Here is a 21,608-nt window from a genome sequence, read left to right on the forward strand (position 1 = left end):
GATCCATTGTTCCTTTTTTCTTGTCCTGCTGCTTTTTTTGGTGTGTGTGTTGATATCTTTTGGTATCAGTATGTTTTGACTTTTTTGTGTAGTTACTACAAATTTTCTCTTATGGTTATCATGAGGCCACATGAGTGGTCTCTTCTTTCAGACTTTGCAGGTTTGCTTTGGCAGAGAGTTCTTAAAATTATAACACCCTATTTTAAACTGATAACAACTTCAGTAACATTCCTATGCTTTACACTTTTCCTCGCACTTTATGTTATTGATGTTATAATTTGCATATTTTTATATTTTGTAAATAATACCGATTATTGTGTTTATGGTAATTTTTACTACATTTATTTTTTAACTTTTAAAAGAGTTGTAAGTGAATTACACACCACCATTACTGTATTACAGAATCCAACTTTGACTATATATTTACTGTAACTAGTGACTTTTACACTATGTTCTTATGTTTTTGTGATGTTAATTATTATGCTTTTACTTCCACTCTAAGAACTCCCTTTAGCATTTCTTGTAAGGCAGGTCTAGTGGTGATGAACTTCCTCAGTTTTTGTTTGTTCAGGAAAGCCTTTATCGCTCCATTTCTGAAGGACAGCTTTGCTGGGTATAGAATTCTTGGTTGACAAGGTTTTTTTCTTTCAATGTTTTGATATATTATCCCATTCTCTCTGGGCCTGAAATGTTTCTGTTGAGAAATCCTCTAATAGTTGTACAGTAGTTCCCTTGTATGTAACTTCTCTCTTTTCTCTTGCTTCTTTCAAAATTCTTTGTCTTTGACTTTTGACAGTTTATTTATAATGTGTCTCAATATAGCCCTATTCTTGTTCAACCTATGTGGGGTCCTTTGGGCCTCTTGGATCTAGATTTCTATTTCTCTTCTCATGTTTGTGAAGTTTTCAGCCATTACTGCTTTAAATATACTTTCTGTCCCTATCTCTATCTCTTCTCCTGGAATTTCCATAAGGCAAATATCATTCCTTTTCATTCTGTCCCATAAGCCTGTAGGCTTTCTCCACGCTTTTTCTTTCTGTTTACTTTTTCTCCTCTGACTGAATAATTTCAAGTGTGATACATTGCTGATTCTTTCTTCTACATGGTCAAGTCTGCTTTTGAAGCTCCCTATTGAATTCTTAAGTCCCATTATTGTACTTTTCAACTCCAGGATTTCTGTGTGTCTGTTCTTATAGTTTCTGTTTCTTTGTTGAACTTCTTGTTTTGTTCATGCATTGTTTTCCTAATTTCTTTCAGTTGTCTGTGTGTTATTATACACTAAACTTCTTTAAGAGGATTATTCTGAATTCTTTTTCTGACAGTTCATAGATCTGCACATATTTAGAGTCAGTTATTAGACGTTTATTAGTTACATTGGTGGTGTCATATTTACCTGATTTTTCATGATCTTTTATTCCTTACGTGGTATCTGCACGTTTGAGTAAGTGGTCTCTTCTTTTGGGCTTTGCAGGTTTGCTTTGGCAGAGATAGTTCTTCAACAGTCAGCTCAGTTTGGGTTTCTGGACGTGTCTGCTGCTAATGTCCTTGGGCACATGGGGCCTGCTATTATGGTCTATTTTTGTGAGGCAACTGTTCAAGCTCTGAGATCAGGGGTGGGAGGTGCCACTTGCTGTCAACAACTGTATAGAACTGCTGGCTTGGTTCCCTGCCAAAGGGAGGCTGTAGGATGGACTTTGCAGTTGCCTGAATTCTCTCATCAGGCTTACTGGACGGCCAGAACTGGATACTATACTCAGCAGTATGTGGGGCTATGAATTAGCTTCCCTGTCCTGGTGTAGGGCAAGAGGATGGGCTCCAGAGCTTTCACAACTCATTGTTTGGGGGCCCAAATCATGTAAGAGCATGCATTGAATATCCTGGTCAGGTGAGTTCATTGGTTTTACTCTGCAGACAGGGAAAGCCACAAGCTGTGCTGTCTGTTCAGAGTCCACTGTAAGCACAGATGTTGAATGGGTTTCAGCTACCCATGTGCTCTGGGCAAGGTTCCCTGGTCAGGTAAGCTGAAGTTTGTATTCAGCAATATATGGGGCTATGAATCACTTTCCCTGTCTGGGTGCAGCAAGAGAAGCAGCTCCAAAGCCACTAAGGCGTTTGGTCTGTGATCTTGACTCAAACTGACCCATGCCCCAAGCTTCTTGTCTGAACAGGGCCACTGGCTTGCCTCTGGGGGCAATCACCACTGCTCACCTGTTTCTCAGCTCAAGCATTGCTGGGTTATACAGCAGCTTCCAGGTATTTTCATGGAGCCCTTCCTGTCAGATGGAGCTGGGAACCATACTCCACAATAGGTGGGCCTGTGAATTAACTCCCCTGCCTGGGTGTAGCAGGTGACAACTCCATGCCCAGGACTGGCCTTGCTTTGAGGGTGATCAGCTCTGCCTGCCTTCCTCTCAGCTTAAGCATTGCTGGGTTATGCATCTTCCAGATCTTCTCTGCAGCCCTTCATGTCAGATGGGGGCTAAGAGTAAAGTTTTGTAGCGGATGAGGTTTGGACTTAGCTCTCCTGCCTGGGAAGGATTGGAGGGCCCACTTCAGGCAATTGCCAGATTTTTCCAAATACTCTTTCTGGTCAAGAGGGGCCAGGAGCCATGCTTATTCCACAGTGGGTTTGGCTATGACTCAGCACTTCTGCCTGGGCAGGGGCAGACCAGGCTCGAAGCCCGGCAAAACTCCTCATTTGAAGACCTGTATCAGGCAGTCCTGAAACCCGCTGAGTTCCCTGGTCAGATTATGCCCCTGCTTTGGTTCTGCAGATGAGCAAATCCACTGGTTGGGACTACCACTGGGCTCTGCAGGTAGGAACTTTGTCTGCCAAGATCTGAATGCTGTTTGTTGGAAAACCCCTCCCAGTAGTTGAGCCCAGCAGATCCCCTTACAATCCCTATAGGGCAAAGCCAGACTAGGGGCTCCCACAGAGCAACCCACAATGCTATATGTCACCCTGGTCTGTCTTTTCCCAGTGGAGGAACCATAGGCTCAGGGAAGACCTCTCAGCATGGTGCTGCAATGGCCTGGAAGAGGGGCAATGTGTTCAGCTTGTAGCCATTCCTCTTGCCCTTCTAATGAAGTCTGTTCTGGTCTCTGTTGCAGAGGTTGCTTCAAACTCACACCGATATTCTAGAATTCTCAGTGGTATCTTGTCTGTGAATAGTTGTTAGTTATTGCTCTTGTGATAGGGAGCAAAGTCAGAAATGACCTACGTCACCACCTTGGTGATGTCGCTCCTGGCACTGTCTACTTCTGTGTCCACATTAGGTTTATACATTCTTGCATTATTGTGTTGTACTTCTGACACAATGTGATGGTGGAGTTCTGTGGTTATAAATTAATCCTGGTTGGTTTTCTTCTAGTTGCATTCAAATCATTTACTGTTTCTGAAACCAAAATTATATTACATATATTTATAGATACCATTGCTTATTAAACTGACTAATCTGGCTTTTTATGTTAAATTTTAACATCATTCAGATAAGTGAACAGAATGTAAAGGTACAGCTCAATTATCACAAAGTGAACATCTGTGTAACCACCATGTAGATCAAGAAATAGAGTGTTGCCAACTCTCTAGAAGGACCCCTAGTGCCCCCTCCATCTTTCTCAAAAATAATTACCATGACTTCTAATAATATACTTTGGGGTTTTCTATTTTTTGAACTTTTTATAAAATGGGATTCTATAATATGTATTTTGTGTCTAGCTATTTTTTAATTTAAAAATTTTTATTGAAATAGAGTTGATTTACAATGTTGTGCTAATTTCTGGTGTTACAGTAAAGTGGTTCAGTTATACATACATATATGTGGGATCTTAGTTCCCTGACCAGGGATCGAACCCGCATGCCCTGTATTGGAAGCACAGAATCTTAACCACTGGACCGCTAGGAAAGTCCCTGTGTCTAGCTATTTTCATTTTCTTTTGCTTTTCTGTTTATTATCACAGAAATACTTTTGTATATAGATCTTGTATTACCTGACTTTGATAACCATCTTTATTGATCCTAAAATTTATCTGTATGTATTTTCTAAAGGTTTTCTGTTTATAAAGTTATAGCATCTGCATTTAATAAAAGATTTACTTCTTCTTTTCAACCCTTACATCTTTCATTTCTTTATATTGCCTTATTGCATAGACTAAGAACTCCTGTACACATTTTCCTATCTCCAATTTCAAGAGGAAAGCCTTCAACATTTCACTACTAAATATGACAATTGCTATAGGCTTTTAGATGTTTATTAGTTAGTTCCTTTCTATTTCTAATTTCTCAAGACTTTTGAGGGGGTTGAGCACTGGAATAATATACTTTATTTTTCTATCTTTTCTGATTTTAATGAGAATTAATTAATTCCATGGCAACCCATGGAATGGGAGAAAATATTTGCAAATCATATATCTGATAAGGAGTTTTTATGCTATTGAGTTGTATGAGTCCTTTATATATTTGGATATTAACCCCTTATCTTCTTCAATTTCTTTCATTAATGTCTTAGAGTTTTCAGTGTACAGGTCTTTCACCTCCTTGGTTAAATTTATTCCTAGTATTTTATTCTTTCTGATGCAATTGTAAATGGGACTGTTTTCTTGAACAGTCCCATTTACAACTGATAGCTCATTATTAGTGTATAGAAACACCACTTTTTTATACATTGATTTTGAATCCTTCAACGTTATTGAATTTGTTTATTAGTTCTAAGAGCTTTTTTGGTGGAGTCTTTAGGGTTTTCTATATATAATATTATGTTATCTGCAAATAGTGTTAGTTTCACTTCTGCCTTTCTGATTTGGATGATTTTATTTATTTTCCTTACCTAACTGCTCTGGCTAGAACTTCCAATACTAAGTTTAATAAAAGTGGTGAGAGTGGGCATCTTTGTCTTGTTCCAGATGTTAGAGGAAAGCTTTCAGCTTTTCACCATTGAGTATGATGTTAGCTGTGGGCTTGTCATATATGGCCTTTATTACATGGAGGTATGTTCCCTCTATACTCTCTTTGTTGGGAGTTTTTATCATAAATGGATATTAAATGTTGTCAAAAATTTTTTTGCACTTATTGAGATGATCATGACTTTTATCCTTCATTTTGTTAACATGATGTTTCACATTGACCAATTTGCAGATGTTAAACCTTCCTTGCAGCCCTGGGATAAATCCCATCTGATCATGATGTCTGATTCTTTAATGAACAATATTATTGAATTAGGTTTGCTAGTATTTTGTTGAGGATTTTTGCATCCATGTTCATCAGGGATATTGGCCTGTAATTTTCTTGTGGTGTCCCCTTCTGGTTTTGGTATCAGGATAATGATGGTCTTGTAAAATGCATTTGGAAGTGTTCCCTCCTCTTTCTTTTTCTGGAAGTTTGAGAAGGGCTGGTATTAATTCTTCTTTAAGTGGTTGGCAGAATTCACCAGTGAAGGCTTCTGGACCTGGACTTTTGTTTGTTGGGAGGTTTTTCTTTATGGATTCAAACTCCTTACTACTAATCAGTCTGTTCAGATTTTCTCTTTCTCCCTGACTGAGTCTTGGCTGGTTGTATGTTTCTAGCAATTTATCCATTTCTTCTAGATTGTCTACTTTGTTGGTGTATAATTTTCAGAGCAGTCTCTTTATGATCCTTTGTGTGGCATTGCCAAGGCTTTTTAAAATCATGAGCAGATAATGGAATGTTTCCAATTGTTTTTTATGCATCTGTTAAAATGATCACTATCGTTTTTCTCCTTCATTCTGTAGGAATGTTAATCACACTGCTTATTTATTGAATACTGGACCAAGCCATCATTCCCAAATATAACAATATGAGCAAGACTTATTACCTTTTTATATACTGTTCAATGCACTTTGTTAGTATTTTGTTTAGGATTTTTTGAGTGGATTCAACTATAGTTTTTCCTATAATGTTTGTCATGTTTTGGTATCAAGATTATTTAAGCATTGGGAATTATCTTTTTTTTTTTTTTCCTTTCCTAATCTCTGAAATAGTTTTTAAAGTTTACTATTAACTCTTTTTTAAAAGTTTGGCAGAATTCACCAGTGGGACTTCTGAGCCTACCTAAAGTCTTCTTTATGGGAAGCTTGTTAATTACAGACACAATTTATTTAATAGTTATAACATTGTTCTGATATTTCTATTTCTTCTTGGGTTCATTTTAGTCAGTCACCACTAATATGTTGAGGAGTGTATCAATTTTATCTAACTTACCTAACTTATAGATAAGTTTAAAGCTGTTCATAATATACATAAAATCTTGCAGCAGTGTTGTTTCCTTTTTGATTCCTGATATTAGTTGTGTTTTCTGCCTGTGTTCTTTTAATCAGTTCGTACTAGAGTTTATGAATTATATTAGCCCTTTCCAAGGACCAACTTTCAGCTTTATTGATCTTCTTTTTTTGATTGTTTTCTATTTCATTAATTTTTTTCTCTTACTATTTCCTTCTTTCTACTTTTGGGGGGAGTTCTTTTAAGCTTTTCTTATTCTAACTTCTTGAAATTAATGCTTAGCTCATTTATTTTCAGATCTTGTTCTTTACAAATACACACATTTAAAGCTATCAACTTTAAGCATGACTTTCACTGCAACCCACCCATCTGTTTTATCAGCAGTACCTTTGTAGCTTTGTCTGCATAAGCCTGTATTTTATCACTTATTTAAAAAAAATATTGGATCTACTTTTATTTACATCACATCATAATTCTCTAAACTCTTTTCTTTTAAGCTATATGCATATAGTAATTTCATACAATGGGCTGGGGGGCTTTCAACTTCCCATTGTCTAGAGGACAGAGGAGAAATATGTGCACACCTGCCTGTGCTTTTCATTCGATCCCACATTCAATCTTCACTCTCCTACACAAATTTCACCAGCTCTTGGAGTCCTTTCTCAGCAAGATTTTCTGATCTCTCCTTTCTCTGAACTCTTAGAGTATTTGATATCCATCTTACTCATTGTGACACTTGCTAATAAGTGTCTTACAGTGTTACTTGTTTCAAGTGTGTGTGTATTTTAAATTAGCCTATTGTGATAGGTAGAGATTCTAAATCTTTAAACGTATTTTGTGTCTCCCTTACCACATTGCATCGTGCTAGGCATGTGACTCACAGCCCTAATAACACCAGATACAGGAAGAGCAGGTGTAACTGATGAGGGTGTAGCCAGTGCCCACCCACATGCTCTCAGCACGCACCTTTCCTGGGAGTGCAGCAGCTGCTTGTTGCAATCCCCCTGCAACTCTGCTGAGGACCATCTTTCCCTGCTGAGCGTGCTTGGCCTGCTTGCAGGACCTGCCATGCCACTAAGGAGTTGTCCCAATGACAAATGAGAGTTGGTCCATGAATACTTCAGTTTCCTGTTCTTGGGTGGGACAAATCTGGGGTGTGCTCTCCACTGTCTCCCGGGGTCCCCAGCAGCCTGAGCCCCAGCTGCCCTCGGTGGTAATCTACTAATTAGTGCACCCTGTATTAGCTTCTGTCTCTATCCTGTCTCACTTCCCCATTCCAAATCCTTCCTGGTATCACTTCCCAAACAAACTACTGCTACTCAACATGAAAGCCTCATCTCAGGGAAGGTCTGCTTCTGGGAAGACACACCCCAAGACCATCGGTGGCCTTTCTGCCTTTCTAAAGGGATCATTCTCAGAGATTAACAAGGCTTCAAAGACAAATTCTAACTACAGTTTATTCAAGCTAATAGCACAAGAAGAGTTTTTGACACAATTCGTGAAAAGAGCTTACACAGTTTGGCGACACCAGACCTAAGCCCAAGAGGGCAGCCCAGGGTTCCAATGCTGACCCTATCACTCACTGCATGTGTGACCACAGGAAAGTTACTCAGTTTTTTCAGATCTCAGGTTCCTAACGTAAAAGTGGATAGTAACAACTGTTTCCACTAACCTCACATTCTTGGTTTGGGAAACAAAGGAGAGAATGTATGGGAATGGGTTTTATGAACTGCCAATTACAAATAAAACATGGGGTGAAATGGAATATCGCTTCTTTTCACGAGGGACTGAAAGTACTCCAGTAATGTTTAGGAAACTAATCACAAGAAAGAAAGAGAGGGAAGGAGAGAGGGAGGTAGGAAAAAACAAACTTGTCCCAAAGATATGTTGGTTTCTAATATCAATATTTTTCCCTATGACAGTGAGGCATAAACTTGATTTGTGAATTTTTTTTTTAAATTTTTATTTTTTGGCCATGCAGCATGTGGGATCTTAGTTCCCCAACCAGGGATCAAACCTGCATCCCCTGCAGTGGAAGCGTGGAGTCTTAACCACTGGACTGCCAGGGAAGTCCCAATTTGTGAATTTTATCCAAGTGCCTTGTCTTGTTGAGAAACAAATGAGCTGGGAAGGGAGACCTAGAAAGAAAGATCCACTTACTGCATTGCTCATCCTAGTAATCTTGGGCCAAAAGAGGAAGATGCCCATGACTTACTCACCTGGGTGAACAGACCTGTTGGACACACAGGGGAGCTTTAAATATTTGCTAAAATATTTACTTGTTTCTTTCTAAATTAAGAAACTTGCCTAACTGCCCCCACTATAATACTGGAATATCAAGGATGAAAGATCATACGTAAAATGCTTTTATTTTCCTTTTGAAATTGACCACCTAGAACATATTACTCAGGGAACAAAATACTCCAAAGTCATAGGTCAAAAAATAAGTTAGCTCAGCCCAGCACTCCCACAGGCTGGGGAGATTTACTCCTAGAAATAGAGAGACCCACAAGAGTGTCAAGAAAAATATCAAATCGTAGGTTGTTAGAAACCAAAGCAACCTCGGTGGTCACCTTTTACAGATACTCACCTTTTACAGATGAGGAAGTTGACATCCAAAGAGCTTATATAGCCCCATATCACAGTGACTTGATTGCTTCTACTATACCAGCTTAATAGTTGGAAATCTACCAGCTTAATAATTCACATTTTGGCTTAACTCGCGTTTAACCTCCACAATCCTGACTGGTACTCTACATAAGAGAAAAAATACTCGGAGTTGGCCCACTCTCTCCATGGTCACACAGCAAGTAAGAAGCAGAAACGTGGCTTAAACAAAGCTATTTTGCCTCCAACATCTGTGCTTCTTTGAGTCCACACACACTCCTGTTTTTGTTTGTTTTCAGATAAGGAGAGGACAGGGCAGTATTTGACCCTACCGGAACAGTCATTAAAATCTGACCTTTATGACTGTCATAAAGTCATAAATGACTGTCATTTATGGTTTAAAAGGAACACCAGAGGTTAAAGTGGCAATTGCTACATATTCAGAGAGTGAGTGAATGAATGAATGAAGGACTGAAGGAAGAGCTGAAGAACAAATGAATGGACGCTTGGATTTGTAAAGCAATATGAGTTGCTGGCAATTACCATAAATGTCCACAAGATGTCACTACTTCACACCACTTCAGAAAAGCCATCCACATTCAAGTCAAGAATGTTTTTGATCTTTGGACACAGAGAGAGGTGATTTATCTCTTATAATTGAAAGCAGCTCTGTCATTTCTAAAGTCTTTTGACTGCTTCCTTGTTTTCTCTTACATCTACCTCGAGAGAGACTGCAAAAATGTAGACTTTAACTAAGGCCTGAGACTTACCCTGCTTATGCTGGGAAACAGTAACTAAGAAGTCACCCGCACAAGGGGTTCCCAGGCTGCTCCAGGGCCAGAGACCTTGCACGAAGCCCTTCGTCTGCTCAGTTGCAAAGCTCCTGTCGGCACTTTCTTGTAATTCTACCACGCTCAGTGCTTAGACTCACGGAAACAGTGATTCAGCAGCATCCAAAAGACAGCACTTTGGGGTTTTACATTGTGCTTTCTTCTTGAAATATTACTCACACTTTTCCCTTACCAGGACTGAAGTTCCAATGACTGTAGTGAGTTTATGTGTGTTATATATGCGTTTAATACATATGCACACACCACACTCATAATTCAGGTCCGGGATGTCTTGTGCTCATTGGAGTTTTTTCCCAAGTATAATTAGAATCCAGTTTGCAAATCATTGTTTCAAGTTTTTACAAGTTTTTTAAAAAGACCACAATTATGTTAACCACGCTCACAATTTCCACTTCAGCTATACTGAGCATTGACAAACCTGAAGTTTAATTTAAACACTTCATTCATATGAGATCTATTGATGCAAAACATGCTTGTGGATTTTTTAAAGGTCCCAGCAACTTTTGAAGTTTATGTACTTTAATAGTGTTCTCTACTGAGATTCTTTCTCCTAATCTTTTTTTTCTTTGTTTTTTTCTTTTTGGCCACCCTGAGAAGGCAGTGAACTCATTCTGTTAGAACGCTTTCTGCTTGGTAGCTTTCAGAAGAGGGTTCCACGTTATAAACAAAAGCGCTGCTTTGCCTTAAAGGCTCATATTTCCTTCACATACACATCCTACTTACTGAGAGGCTCAATGGAGTCACTTAGCAGGCAGTGGGTTGACAGGCTCAGAGACGCAGGCTTCAGCCTCCATGGGTTGTGGGATAAGTCAAAGTAATTTCTTACTAATAATAATTTAAAGAGCTAAAGTTAGCAATTAATTTACCTTTTAAAAAATTAAGTTATGAGCCCATGTTCAAGCCCACCCCCAGTATGGCCTCCCTGGTTTTCATTCCTCGATGGGCCCACTGGAGCAGAAGAGGAAGGGATGAAGGATTTTATGACTCAAGGACATGCTCACACTGTAAAGTTAAATAAAAAATAGAATTCCAAACGTCATAGGAAGTCTTAGGCTTTTGTACAAATAAGTACCTATAAGGAGAATATGAAAAACATTTTTAAGTACAAAAAAACTAGAAATATAATAACATGTCAACAGGTACTGGGATTATAGATGCTTTATTCTTGAATTTTAAAATTTTCTGGAAGGAATAGTTTTAACAAAGTAACAACCAGTGTCCAACCATTAGGGGGGTGTTTTTCAAAACTATGACACATTCATCCACAGAATAGTACGCAGCCATTAAAAACAACTTTTAGGAAGTTTCTGCAGTAACATGGAGAAATGTTCATGATATTTCTGAAAAGCCGGATCTGGGCGACAGAATTTCTCTGAAAGGCTATATACAAAGAAGATAATAGTGGCTGCCTCTAGGGAAGAAACAGGAGCACTGAGGACAGACCTAGGAAGGAGAATTATTTTTCTCTGCATATTTTTTCACAATGATCAGATTGGCACAAAACGACAGTCTGGTGATACCAAGTCTGATGTGACTGTGGACCAAGAACTGTTATACCCTGCAGGGCTATGGGGAAATTCCTATAACTGGTTGGAGAACAATAACACATAGGCAGGCTATAAGTCCATTTCCTAGGATTCCTGCATATTCCATTTCCCTGTATCTACCTTATTAGCCATGTGTGCACAGAGAAATACAAAAGGATGTTCACTCCAGCTTGGTTTATTACCACAGAAACACTGAGAACGGCCTGAAGGTCTGGATGAGCTGAACCGTATCCTCTCTAAATTCTTATATAAAGTTCTAACTCCAGTACCTCAGAATGTGACTGACTGTATCTGGAAATAGGGACTTGAAAGAGGTAATTAAGTTAAAATGTAGTTATTGTGGCTCTAATCCAATATGATTGTCATCCTTGTAAGGGGAGATTAGAACACAGATACACACCAGAGAAGCCCATATGAAGATCGAGGGAGAAGACGGCCATCTGCCGGGAGGGAGAGAGGCTTCAGAAGACACCAACCCTGCCAACACCTTGATCTTGAACTTCTGGCCTCCAGGCTGTGAGACAATAACTTTCTGTTGTTTAAGCCACCTAGTCTGTGGGACTTTGTGATGCAGCCCAAGCAGCTGAAGACAAAGTCCATTAGCAAGGGATGGATAAATGAAGCCTTGGTTATGCAGACAACAGAACCTTACAGTTACTCAAAGTTGTAAAAGATGAAGATCTCAGCAACATGGAGTCCAGTGAGTGGACACCCCCCAGGGACTTGGTTCCAGCATCACTGATCTTACCACACCTGAACCCCAGTGGCCGGAAGAGCTTGGTCCAGCACCCCATGCAAGGGGAAACCTGGATGTGCAAGGACAAGGGACCGTGGAGCCTTTGGTCGTGATTAGGGCCATTTGTAGGGCTGGTCGCTAAACACAGGGGCAAGGGCTGCAACTCCAACCTGCCTCCCCAAGCTGCCCCCTCACCCCAGGGAAACAATACTGCCAGAGGGAGTAGAATCTATTCCTTCCTTCATTTGTTCAACTAACAGTTGGCTCCAGTCCCCATGTGAGTCAGTGCCTTGATAGATATGAAGGTATAAAGATAAACACAACTCGTAGGTGTCAGGCAGCTGGCAGTCTGGTTGGGGAGAGACAAGTGAAATCACATCACTTGGGACACAAGGTGGTGTTGGGCATCTCTGAGCAGAATCCAGAGTCCAGTGGAGGAAGATGGCACAGTGAAAGCAGCATCTTATATGCTCTCTTTTCTCTGCTAGAAAGGCGTGTCTCTCTTGCTCTGGGAAGTGCCCGCTCAGAAAAGGCAGGTCTTCAGGCAGTGACAGTAAAAGGTACAAAGGCACAGAGTCACCCATGCCCCAGGCTGCCAGGACAGGGCTCTAAGTGGGGCAGCTGCATCGCGGGGCAGAAACCTGGCTGGTTCGGGTCAGAAGGGAAGGGGTGGGTTTTCTGCTGTTGACAGCAGGAGACGACAGAAGTTTTTATGAAGAGGACGGGCCTGATGGGCCATCCAGGAAGGTTCTCTGACAGCAGCTTGGAGGACGGGAGGGAGAAAGGGGCTAGTGACCAGGCAGGAAACTTGTCCCAGCTTCTGAGGCTTTTCTGCGCCAGTGAACACAGAGTTGCACCCCGGGACTGCAGCTGGAAATGCTGAAACATCGTTTTGCCTGCGAAACACAAGACAATGGACAGAAAGAAGGCCCGGAATGAATGGACGATTGTTGCTGGCAACTGCTTAGACCATGTATATTTGTATGTCAAAAGTGCCATTGACATATTCTGGATGAATTTGTTTTGAGAACAAAAGAGGCCATTTGGTCCTCAGGGCTATGTGGATCCAGAAAGGCAGAGAAAAAGGCTCTGTACAGTCCAGAACAGTGCCCCCCACCTGCCTCCGCTGGCTGGACCACCCGTTCTGGAAAAACCATGAGGCGGCCTAGCAGCTGACATTATGCCACGACACGTGGGGGCCAACTGGTACCCAGGGCATGCAGATGTCCAGGTCCGAGGAAGCACACCCAGGGCTCACCTGTACTACCTCAGGCCTTACAGGGGCATGCTCGTCTGAAGGATCCTTGTAGAAAACTTTAGAGGGCTCCTCTTAGCCCCATTTGTCCCATGAAGTTCAGGCCACTGGGTGTCTGCCAGAAGCATACGTACCTGTGGGACGTACAGACGCTGCTGGAACAAGAGAATTAGCTTCTACCCTCAACTCTGCTACAGAAGAGCGATGTGGTGCCTTGGCAAGTCATGAAACTCCCTGGGAGTTACCTCAGATGTAATAGTCATAATACTAAGCCAGTAGCTCCCAACCCAGGAGTGAGATAAGAGTACTGCTTCCTGGGCATAACTAACTAAACCAAAATATCTGGGGAGTGGGACCCTGGACTCTGTAACCAAGTATCTGTCTAGTCCCTGCATATCCTCCAAGTCTCTTGCTTTCTAAGACACTTGAATGTCTAAGTACAGGGATGAGAGGAAGCATAGCACCCTCCACCCTATGGCCAATATTTTGGTCAGTCATTTGGGGGATTCTCACAGGAGGCTTTGATCACTCCTGGGCTGATCTCGCTCCAATCTCTAGTGGCGACTGCATTTGCTCTCTTAGTCTGTCCTCTTCTCTCCCCCCAGTGCCAGCCCAAACTGGAGCCAAGGTCCGCCCCCTTCTTTAAGATGGAAGGTATCCTTAGCTATGGCAGTAAGAGGAACCTTCCAGAACAGCCCAGCAATTCTACCCCTTCCTGTTCTTAAAAGTCACTCTGGGGCTTCCCTGGTGGTGCAGTGGTTGAGAATCCGCCTGCCAATGCAGGGGACACGGGTTCGAGCCCTGGTCTGGGAAGATCCCACATGCCTCGGAGCAACTAAGCCCACGCGCCACAACTACTGAGCCTGTGCTCTAGAGCCCGTGAGCCACAACTACTGAGCCTGCGCGTCTGGAGCCTGTGCTCCGCAACAAGAGAGGCCGCGATAGTGAGAGGCCCACGCACCGCGATGAAGAGTGGCCTCCGCTCGCCGCAACTAGAGAAAGCCCTCGCACACAAACGAAGACCCAACACAGCCATAAATAAATAAAAAAAAAAAAGAAAAAAAAAAGTTACCCTGACCTCTGGGAGTTCCCCTTCTCAGGTCTCAAAATTCTGCAGTCTCATTCTTCTCCCAAGTAGGTACGGCTAATTCCCCCAAAGTTCTGTTCATTTTTCCAGCAAAGCAGTTTGCTCCCACAAAATACATCAGGTCCCAAAAGTCTAGGCCAACCTGTGTATATTTCAAATTGGGCTGAGCATCATGTTAACAAAAGGTCTTGTAGCAGCACAAGCACTGACTGAAGTTTCAACATGCCTTCTCTTGACCAGAGTCGAATGATTTGGTGTGGTTACACCCCACCAGTTTGCTCTTTCCCTCCAACCCACAGAAGCTAAGAGCAGAGGAAGGTTTCCATTACCTTCCATGGATAGGATTTCTGCTCCTCCCCTTAGATGGCAGTCAGCGTTTTGTCCACAGCAAATCTATCCCTCCTGCCCCGACCCCCTGCCTGTTTAACAAGCTCCCCAAGGGACAGGGTCAGCCCACCTGCATTTGGAAACCACTGGACCAGGTGACTTATAGAGTTACTTTCAGCTTTAAAATGCTTTGTTAAAGGGCTTCTGCACCAAGAGGCAAGATGGACTTCAGAGTTAGCCGGACTGGGATCCAAGCCACAGCTCTAACAAGCTGGGTGACCTTGGGCAAGTTACTTAGTCTCTGAGCCCTGGCTTCCACATTTGCAGAAAGAGGATATTAATAGCAAGTTCCCAGACTGTATTAAGTAATGTATGTGAAAGGAATTGCCAGTAACTGCTAGTTTTCTTCCTCTCAGTATATGGGAGGTAGCCTTACATAAATTTATCTATTTTTTTGCTCTTTTTAATTGAAGTATACTTGATTTATAATGTGTTAATTTCTGCTGTACAGCAAAGTGATTCATATATATATATGTATATACACACACATATACATTCTTTTTTAATATTCTTTTCCATTATGGTTTATCATAGGATACTGAATATAGTCCTCTGTGACATACAGTAGGACCTTGTTGTTTATCCATTCTATATATAAAAGCTTACATCTGCTCACCCCAACCTCCCACTCCATCCCTCCCCCAACGCCCTCCCCTTGGCAACCACAAGTCTGTTCTCTGTATCCGTGAGTCTGTTCCTGTTTCATAGATAGGTTCATTTGTGTCATATTTTAGATTCCACATATAAGTGATATCATATGGTATTTGTCTCTTTCTGACTTCACTTAGTATGATAATCTCTAGTTGCATCCATGTTACTGCAAATGGCATTATTTCATTCTTTTTTATGGCTGAGTAGTATTCCACTGTATATATGTACCACATCTTCCTTATCCGTTCATCTGTCAATGGACATTTAGGTTGTTTCCATGTCTTGGCTATTGTGTATAGTGCTGCTATGAATATAGGATGCATGTATCTTTTTGAATTAGAGTTTTGTCTGGATATATGCCCATAAGTAGGATTGCTGGATCATATGGTAATTCTATTTTTAGTTTTCTGAGGAACCTCCATACTGTTTTCCATAGTGACTCTACTAACTTACATTCCCACTAACAGTGTAGGAGAGTTCCCTTTTCTCCACATCCTCTCCAGCATTTGCTGTTTGTAGAGTTCTTAATCATGGCCATTCTGACTGGTGTGAGGTGATACCTCATTGTAGTTTTGATTTGCATTTCTCTAATAATTAGTGATGTTGAGCATCTTCTCAGGTGCCTGTTAGCCATTTGTATTTCTTCTTTGGAGAGATGTCTATTTAGGTCTTCTGCCCGTTTTTTGATTGGGTCATTTGTTTTTTTGTTGTTGTTGAGTTGTACGAGCTGTTTGTGTATTTTGGAAATTAAGCCTTTGTCGGTTACATCATCTGCAAATATTTTCTCCCATTCTGTAGGTTGTCTTTTCATTTTGTTTATGGTTTCCTTTGCTGTGCAAAAGCTTGTAAGCTTGATTAGGTCCCATTTGTTTATTTTTGTTTCTATTGCCTTTGGAGACTGACCTAAGAAAACATTGGTATGATTTATGTCAGAGAATGTTTTGCCTATGATCTCGTCTAGGAGTTTTATGGAATCATGTCTTATGTTTAAGTCTTTAAGCCATTTTGAGTTTATTTTTGTGTCTGGTGAAAGGGTGTGTTCTAACTTCACTGATTTATATGTGGCTGTCCAACTTTTCCAACACTGCTTGCTGAAGAGACTTTTTCCCATCATATAGGATTGCCTCATTTGTCAAAGAGTAACTGACCATAAGGGTATGGGTTTATTTCCGGACTCTCTATTCTGTTCCATTGATCCATATGTCTGTTTTTGTGCCAATACCATGCTGTTTTGATTACTGTAGCTTTGTAGTATTGTCTAAAGTCTGGGAGGGTTATGCCTCCTGCTTTAGTCTTTCTCTTCAGGATTGCTTTGGTAATTCTTTGTCTTTTATGGTTCCACATAAATTTTAGGATTATTTGTTCTAGTTCTGTGAAAAATGTCATGGGTAATTTGATAGGGATTGCATTAAATCTGTAGATTGCTTTGGGTAGTATGGCCATTTTAACAATACTAATTCTTCCAATCCAAGAGCATGGGATTTCTTTCCATTTCTTTGAATCACCTTCAGTTTCCTTTATTGTTTTACAGTTTTCAGCATATAAGTCTTTCGCCTCCTTTGTCAGGTTTATTTCTAAGTATTTTATTTTTTGGGGTGTGATTTTAAAAGGTATTGGGGTTTTTTTTACATTTCCTTTCTGATATTTCATTGCTAGTGTAAAGAAATGCAACCGATTTCTGTATGTTAATCTTGTATCCTGCTTCCTTGCTGAATTTGTTTCAGTTCTAGTAGTTTTTGTGTGGAGTCTTTAGGGTTTTCTATATATAGTATCATGTCATCTGCATATAATGACAATTTTACCTCTTCCCTTCCAATTTGGATACCTTTTCTTTCTTTTTCTGATTGCTGTGGCTAGGACTTCCAATACTATGTTGAATAGAAGAGGTTAGAGTGGGCATCTTTGTCTTGTTCCAGATTTTAGCGGGAAGACTTTCAGCTTTTCACCATGAGTATTATATTGGCTGTGGGTTTGTCATAAATAGCTCATGTTATGTTGAGATATGTTCCCTCTATACCCAGTTTGGTAAGAGTTTCTATCGTGAGTAGATGTTGAATTTTGTCAAATGCTTTTTCTGCAACTATTGAGATGATCATGTGGTTTTTGTCTTTTCTTTTGTCTATGGTGTATCACGTTGATTGATTTGCATGTGTTGAACCATCCTTGTGAACATGGGATAAATTCCACTTGGTTGTGACATATGATCTTTTTTATGTGTTATTGGATTCAGTTTGCTAATATTTTGTTGAGAATTTTTGCATCTATATTCATCAAAGATATTGGCCTGTAATTTTCGTTTTTGGTGGTGTCTTTGTCTGGTTGTGGTATTAGGTTGATGGTGGTTTCATAGAATGTCTTTGGGAGTGTTCCCTCCTCTTCAGTTTTTTGGAAGAGTTTGAGAAGGATCAGTATAAGTTCTTCTTTGTGTGTTTGGTATAATTCTTCTGTGAAGCCATCTGGTCCTGGACTTTGGTCTGTAGAGAGTTTTTAAATTACAGATTCTATTTCACTCCTAGTGATTGGTCTGTTCAAATTATCTATTTCTTCTTGATTCAATTTTGGTGGGCTCTATGTTTCTAGAAACTTGTCCATTTCTTCTAGGTTGTTGAATATGTTGGCATATAATTGTTCATAGTATTCCCTTATGATTTTTTGTATTTCTGCAGTATCAGTTGTTATGTCTCCTTTTTCATTTCTTATTTTGTTTATTTGGGTTCTCTCCATTTCTTGGTGAACCTGGCTAGAGGTCTGTCAATCTTGTTTACCCTTTCAAAGAACCAGCTCTTGGTTTTATTGATTTTTCTCTATTGCTTTTTTAATCTCTATTTTATTTACTTCCTCTCTAATCTTTATTATTTCCTTCCTTCTGCTGACTTTAGGTTTTGTTTGTTCTTCTTTTTCTAATTCTCTTAGGTGGTAAGTTAGGTTGTTTATTTGAGATTTTTTTTTTCTGAGGAAGGCCTGTATTGCTATGAACTTCCCTCTAAGAACTGCTTTTGCTGCATCCCATAGATTTTGTATGGTTGTGTTTTCATTGTCATTTGTCTCAAGGTATTTTTTAATTTCCTCTTTGATTTCATTGTTGACCATTGGTTTTTAGTAGCATGTTGTTTAGTCTCCATGTAATCGTTTTTTTCTCATTTCATATTCTGTGGTTGATTTCTAGTTTCATGCCGTTGTGGTCTGAAAAGATGCTTGAGATAATTTCTGTACTCTTAAATTTGTTGAGGCTTGTTTTGTGCCCTAGTATGTGCTCAATCCTAGAGAATGTTCCATGTGCATTTGAAAAGAATGTGTATTCTGGTTTGGGGTTTTTTTGTTTTTGTTTTTGGATGTAGTGTCCTGAAAATATCAAGTCTAACTGTTCTATTGTATCATTTAGGATCTCTGTTGCTTTATTGAATTTCTGTCTAGAAGATCTGTCCATTGATGTGAGTGGGGTGTTAAAGTCTCCTACTATTATGGTATTCCTATCAATTTCTCCCTTTATGTCTGTTAGTATTTGTTTTATATATTTGGGTGCTTCCATATTAGGTGTATATATGTTGTATATATATGAGAGTAAAATCCTTGTATTGATCCTTTTATCATTATGTACAGTAAGTCCCCTACATACAAATGAGTTGCATTCCAACAGCATGTTCATAAGTCCAATTTGTTCATAAGTCCAACAAAGTTAGCCTAGGTAACCAACTAACACAGTTGGCTATATAGTACTGTACTGTAATAGGTGTATAATACTTTTCACACAAATAATACATAAAAAACAAACACAAAAAATAAAGAGAACATTTTTAATATTACAGTACAGTACCTTGAAAAGTACAGTAGTACCAGCTACATCACCACTGCTTTTACACTTGCTTCCGGACATCCTGGGCTTGAAATAAAGATACTGTACTACTGTACTCTATACAGTACTGTACAATAAAGCACACAAAGGCACAAGCACTTGTAGAGGATGCACACATGTGACAATGTACACCAGACACGTGAACTAACTTATGTGATTGGACATGTGAACGCATGTTCGCATCTTTGAAATTTCATAATTTGGAGGTTTGTATGTAGGGGACTTACTATAGTGTCCTTCTTCATCTTTCTTTATAACCTTTGTTTTAAAGTCTATTTTGTCTGATATGAGTATTGTGGCCCCTGCTTTCTTGTCATTTCTGTTTGCATGAAATGTGTTGTTCCATCCCCTCACTTTCAATCTACGTGTGTCCTTTACCCTAAAGTGAGACTCGTATAGGCAGCGTATTGTAGGCTCTTTTTTTTTTTTTTTTAATCCAATCTGCCACCCTGTGTCTTTTGATTGGAACATTTAGTCCATTGACATTTAAGGTAATTATTGATAGATATGTATTTATTGCCATTTTAAACCTTATTTTCCCATTGATGTTATATTTCTTCTGTGTCCCTTTCTGTTCTTCCTTTTGTGGTTTGATAATTTCCTTTTGTATTATACTTATGTTCCCTTCTTTTTGTTTTTTTGTGAATCTATTGTATGTTTTTGACTTGTGTTTACCCTGTTTTTCAAGTATTGTTAACCACTTCCTATATCTAGTTGCCTTAGACCGGTAGTCATATAGGCTCAAACACCTTCTAGGAAATGAAAAAACCCTACATTTTCTCATTTTCTTACTCTCCTCCCCCACATTTTATGATCCTGATGTCCTCTTTTACATCTTCACCTTCATCCTTTTGCTGTTCACTGTGGTTATCTTCACTTTCACAGAAATTTTTTGATTTTTTTTTTTTTTTTTTGATTTGTGTACTGGCTTATTTAGGTGATTTGCTTCCCAATTGTGATTTTCTCTTTCCTATAGATTCTTACTACTTTTCTGTTTAGAGAATAGAAATATTTCTTTTAGGATAGGTTTAGTATTGCTGTATTCTTTTAGTTTTTGCTTGTCTGCAAAATTCTTTCTCTCCTTCTATTCTAAATGATAGTCTTGCTGGGTAGAGTATCCTAGGTTGCAGATTTTTCCCTTTCAGGACTTTGAATATATCTTGCCACTCCATTTCTGGCTTGCAACATTTCTGTAGAGAAATCAGCTGATAGCCTTATGGGGGTTCCCTTGTAATTAACCCTTTGTTTTTCTCTTGCTGCCTTTAGAATCCTCTCTTTAACTTTTGCCATTTTTATTATAATATGCGTTGGTGTAGGTCTGTTTTGGGTTTATCTTGCTTGGGACCCTCTGTGCTTCCTGTACCTGGATATGTTTCCTTGTCTAGGTTTGGGAAGTTTTCAGCCATAATTTCTTCAAATACATTTTCATTCCCCTTTCCTCCTCCTTCCCCTTCTGGAATCCCTATTATGCATAGATTGGCACATTCTATACTATCCCATAGGTCTCATATTGCTTTCATTTAAAAAAAATTTTTATTTTATATTGGAGTATCATTGATTAACAATGGTGTGTTAGTTTCAGGTGTACAGCAAAGTGATTCAGTTATACATATACAAAAGTATCTATTCTTTTTCAAATTCTTTTCTCATATAGGTTATTACAGAATATTGAATAGAGTTCCCTGTGCTATATGGTAGGTCCTTGTTGGTTATCTATTTTAAATATAACAGTGTGTCTGTGTCAATCCCAAACTCCCAATCTATCCCTCCACTTCTCCTCCCCCCAGTAATAATAAGTTCGTTCTCTAAATCTGTGAGTCTGTTTCTATCTTGTAAATAAGTTCATTTGTATCATTTTTTTTCATTTGGCTTTCTGTTTGCTGTCCTGATTGGGTACTTTCCATCATTCTATCTTCCAGGTCACTTACTTGTTCTGCTGCATTATTCATTCTGCTATTCATTGCCTTTAGCTCAGCTTTTGTCTCAGCAAATGAGTTTCCTAATTTTTCTTGGTTCTTCTTTATAGTCTCTAGTTTCTTTTTACAGTACTCTGCATTTGTCAATAGCCTTTCTTAATTGCTTCAGTATCTTCATTATCTCCTTTATGAAATTGGTGTCTATTAGACTGAAGAGGTCTGTTTCATTGTTTGTTCTTTCAAGGGAATTCTCTTGGTCTTTTAACTGGAAGTGGTTTCTCTGCTTCTTCATTTTACTTATATTTCTCTTATTCTGGGGGTTTAGGAGAAACAATTATCTACTGTGGTCTTAGAGGGTTATATATATGTGGGAGTGTCCCTGTGTAGCTTTAATATTTTTGGTGTGAGGGCTGTTTTTAGTGTGGATGTCTGTCGCCCCTTTCCTCGGTGTGTGCTGACCATTATGTGCTTGATAGGGACTGT

The 21,608-nt window shown here is 39.5% G+C and overlaps 1 protein-coding gene across 4 annotated transcripts in view; it reads right to left on the reverse strand.

Moving 5' to 3' along the window:
- MBOAT1 (membrane bound O-acyltransferase domain containing 1) overlaps positions 1 to 21,608 on the reverse strand; it is a 167,985-nt gene that overhangs the window by 26,101 nt on the left and 120,276 nt on the right. For 3 of the 4 annotated variants that reach the window (XM_061194859.1, XM_061194858.1, XM_061194857.1), the window contains one exon: positions 12,589 to 12,872. The exons of the other annotated variant lie outside the window; for it this stretch is intronic. In XM_061194859.1, the coding sequence (XP_061050842.1) occupies positions 12,632 to 12,872 (241 nt within the window). In that variant the 3' untranslated portion in view covers positions 12,589 to 12,631. Of the gene's footprint in view, positions 1 to 12,588; positions 12,873 to 21,608 lie in introns of those variants that run through there. 4 annotated transcript variants of the gene reach the window in all.

Source organism: Eubalaena glacialis, chromosome 7 (genome assembly GCF_028564815.1).
Source record: "Eubalaena glacialis isolate mEubGla1 chromosome 7, mEubGla1.1.hap2.+ XY, whole genome shotgun sequence".
In the NCBI taxonomy this organism is placed as follows: Eukaryota; Metazoa; Chordata; class Mammalia; order Artiodactyla; family Balaenidae; genus Eubalaena; species Eubalaena glacialis.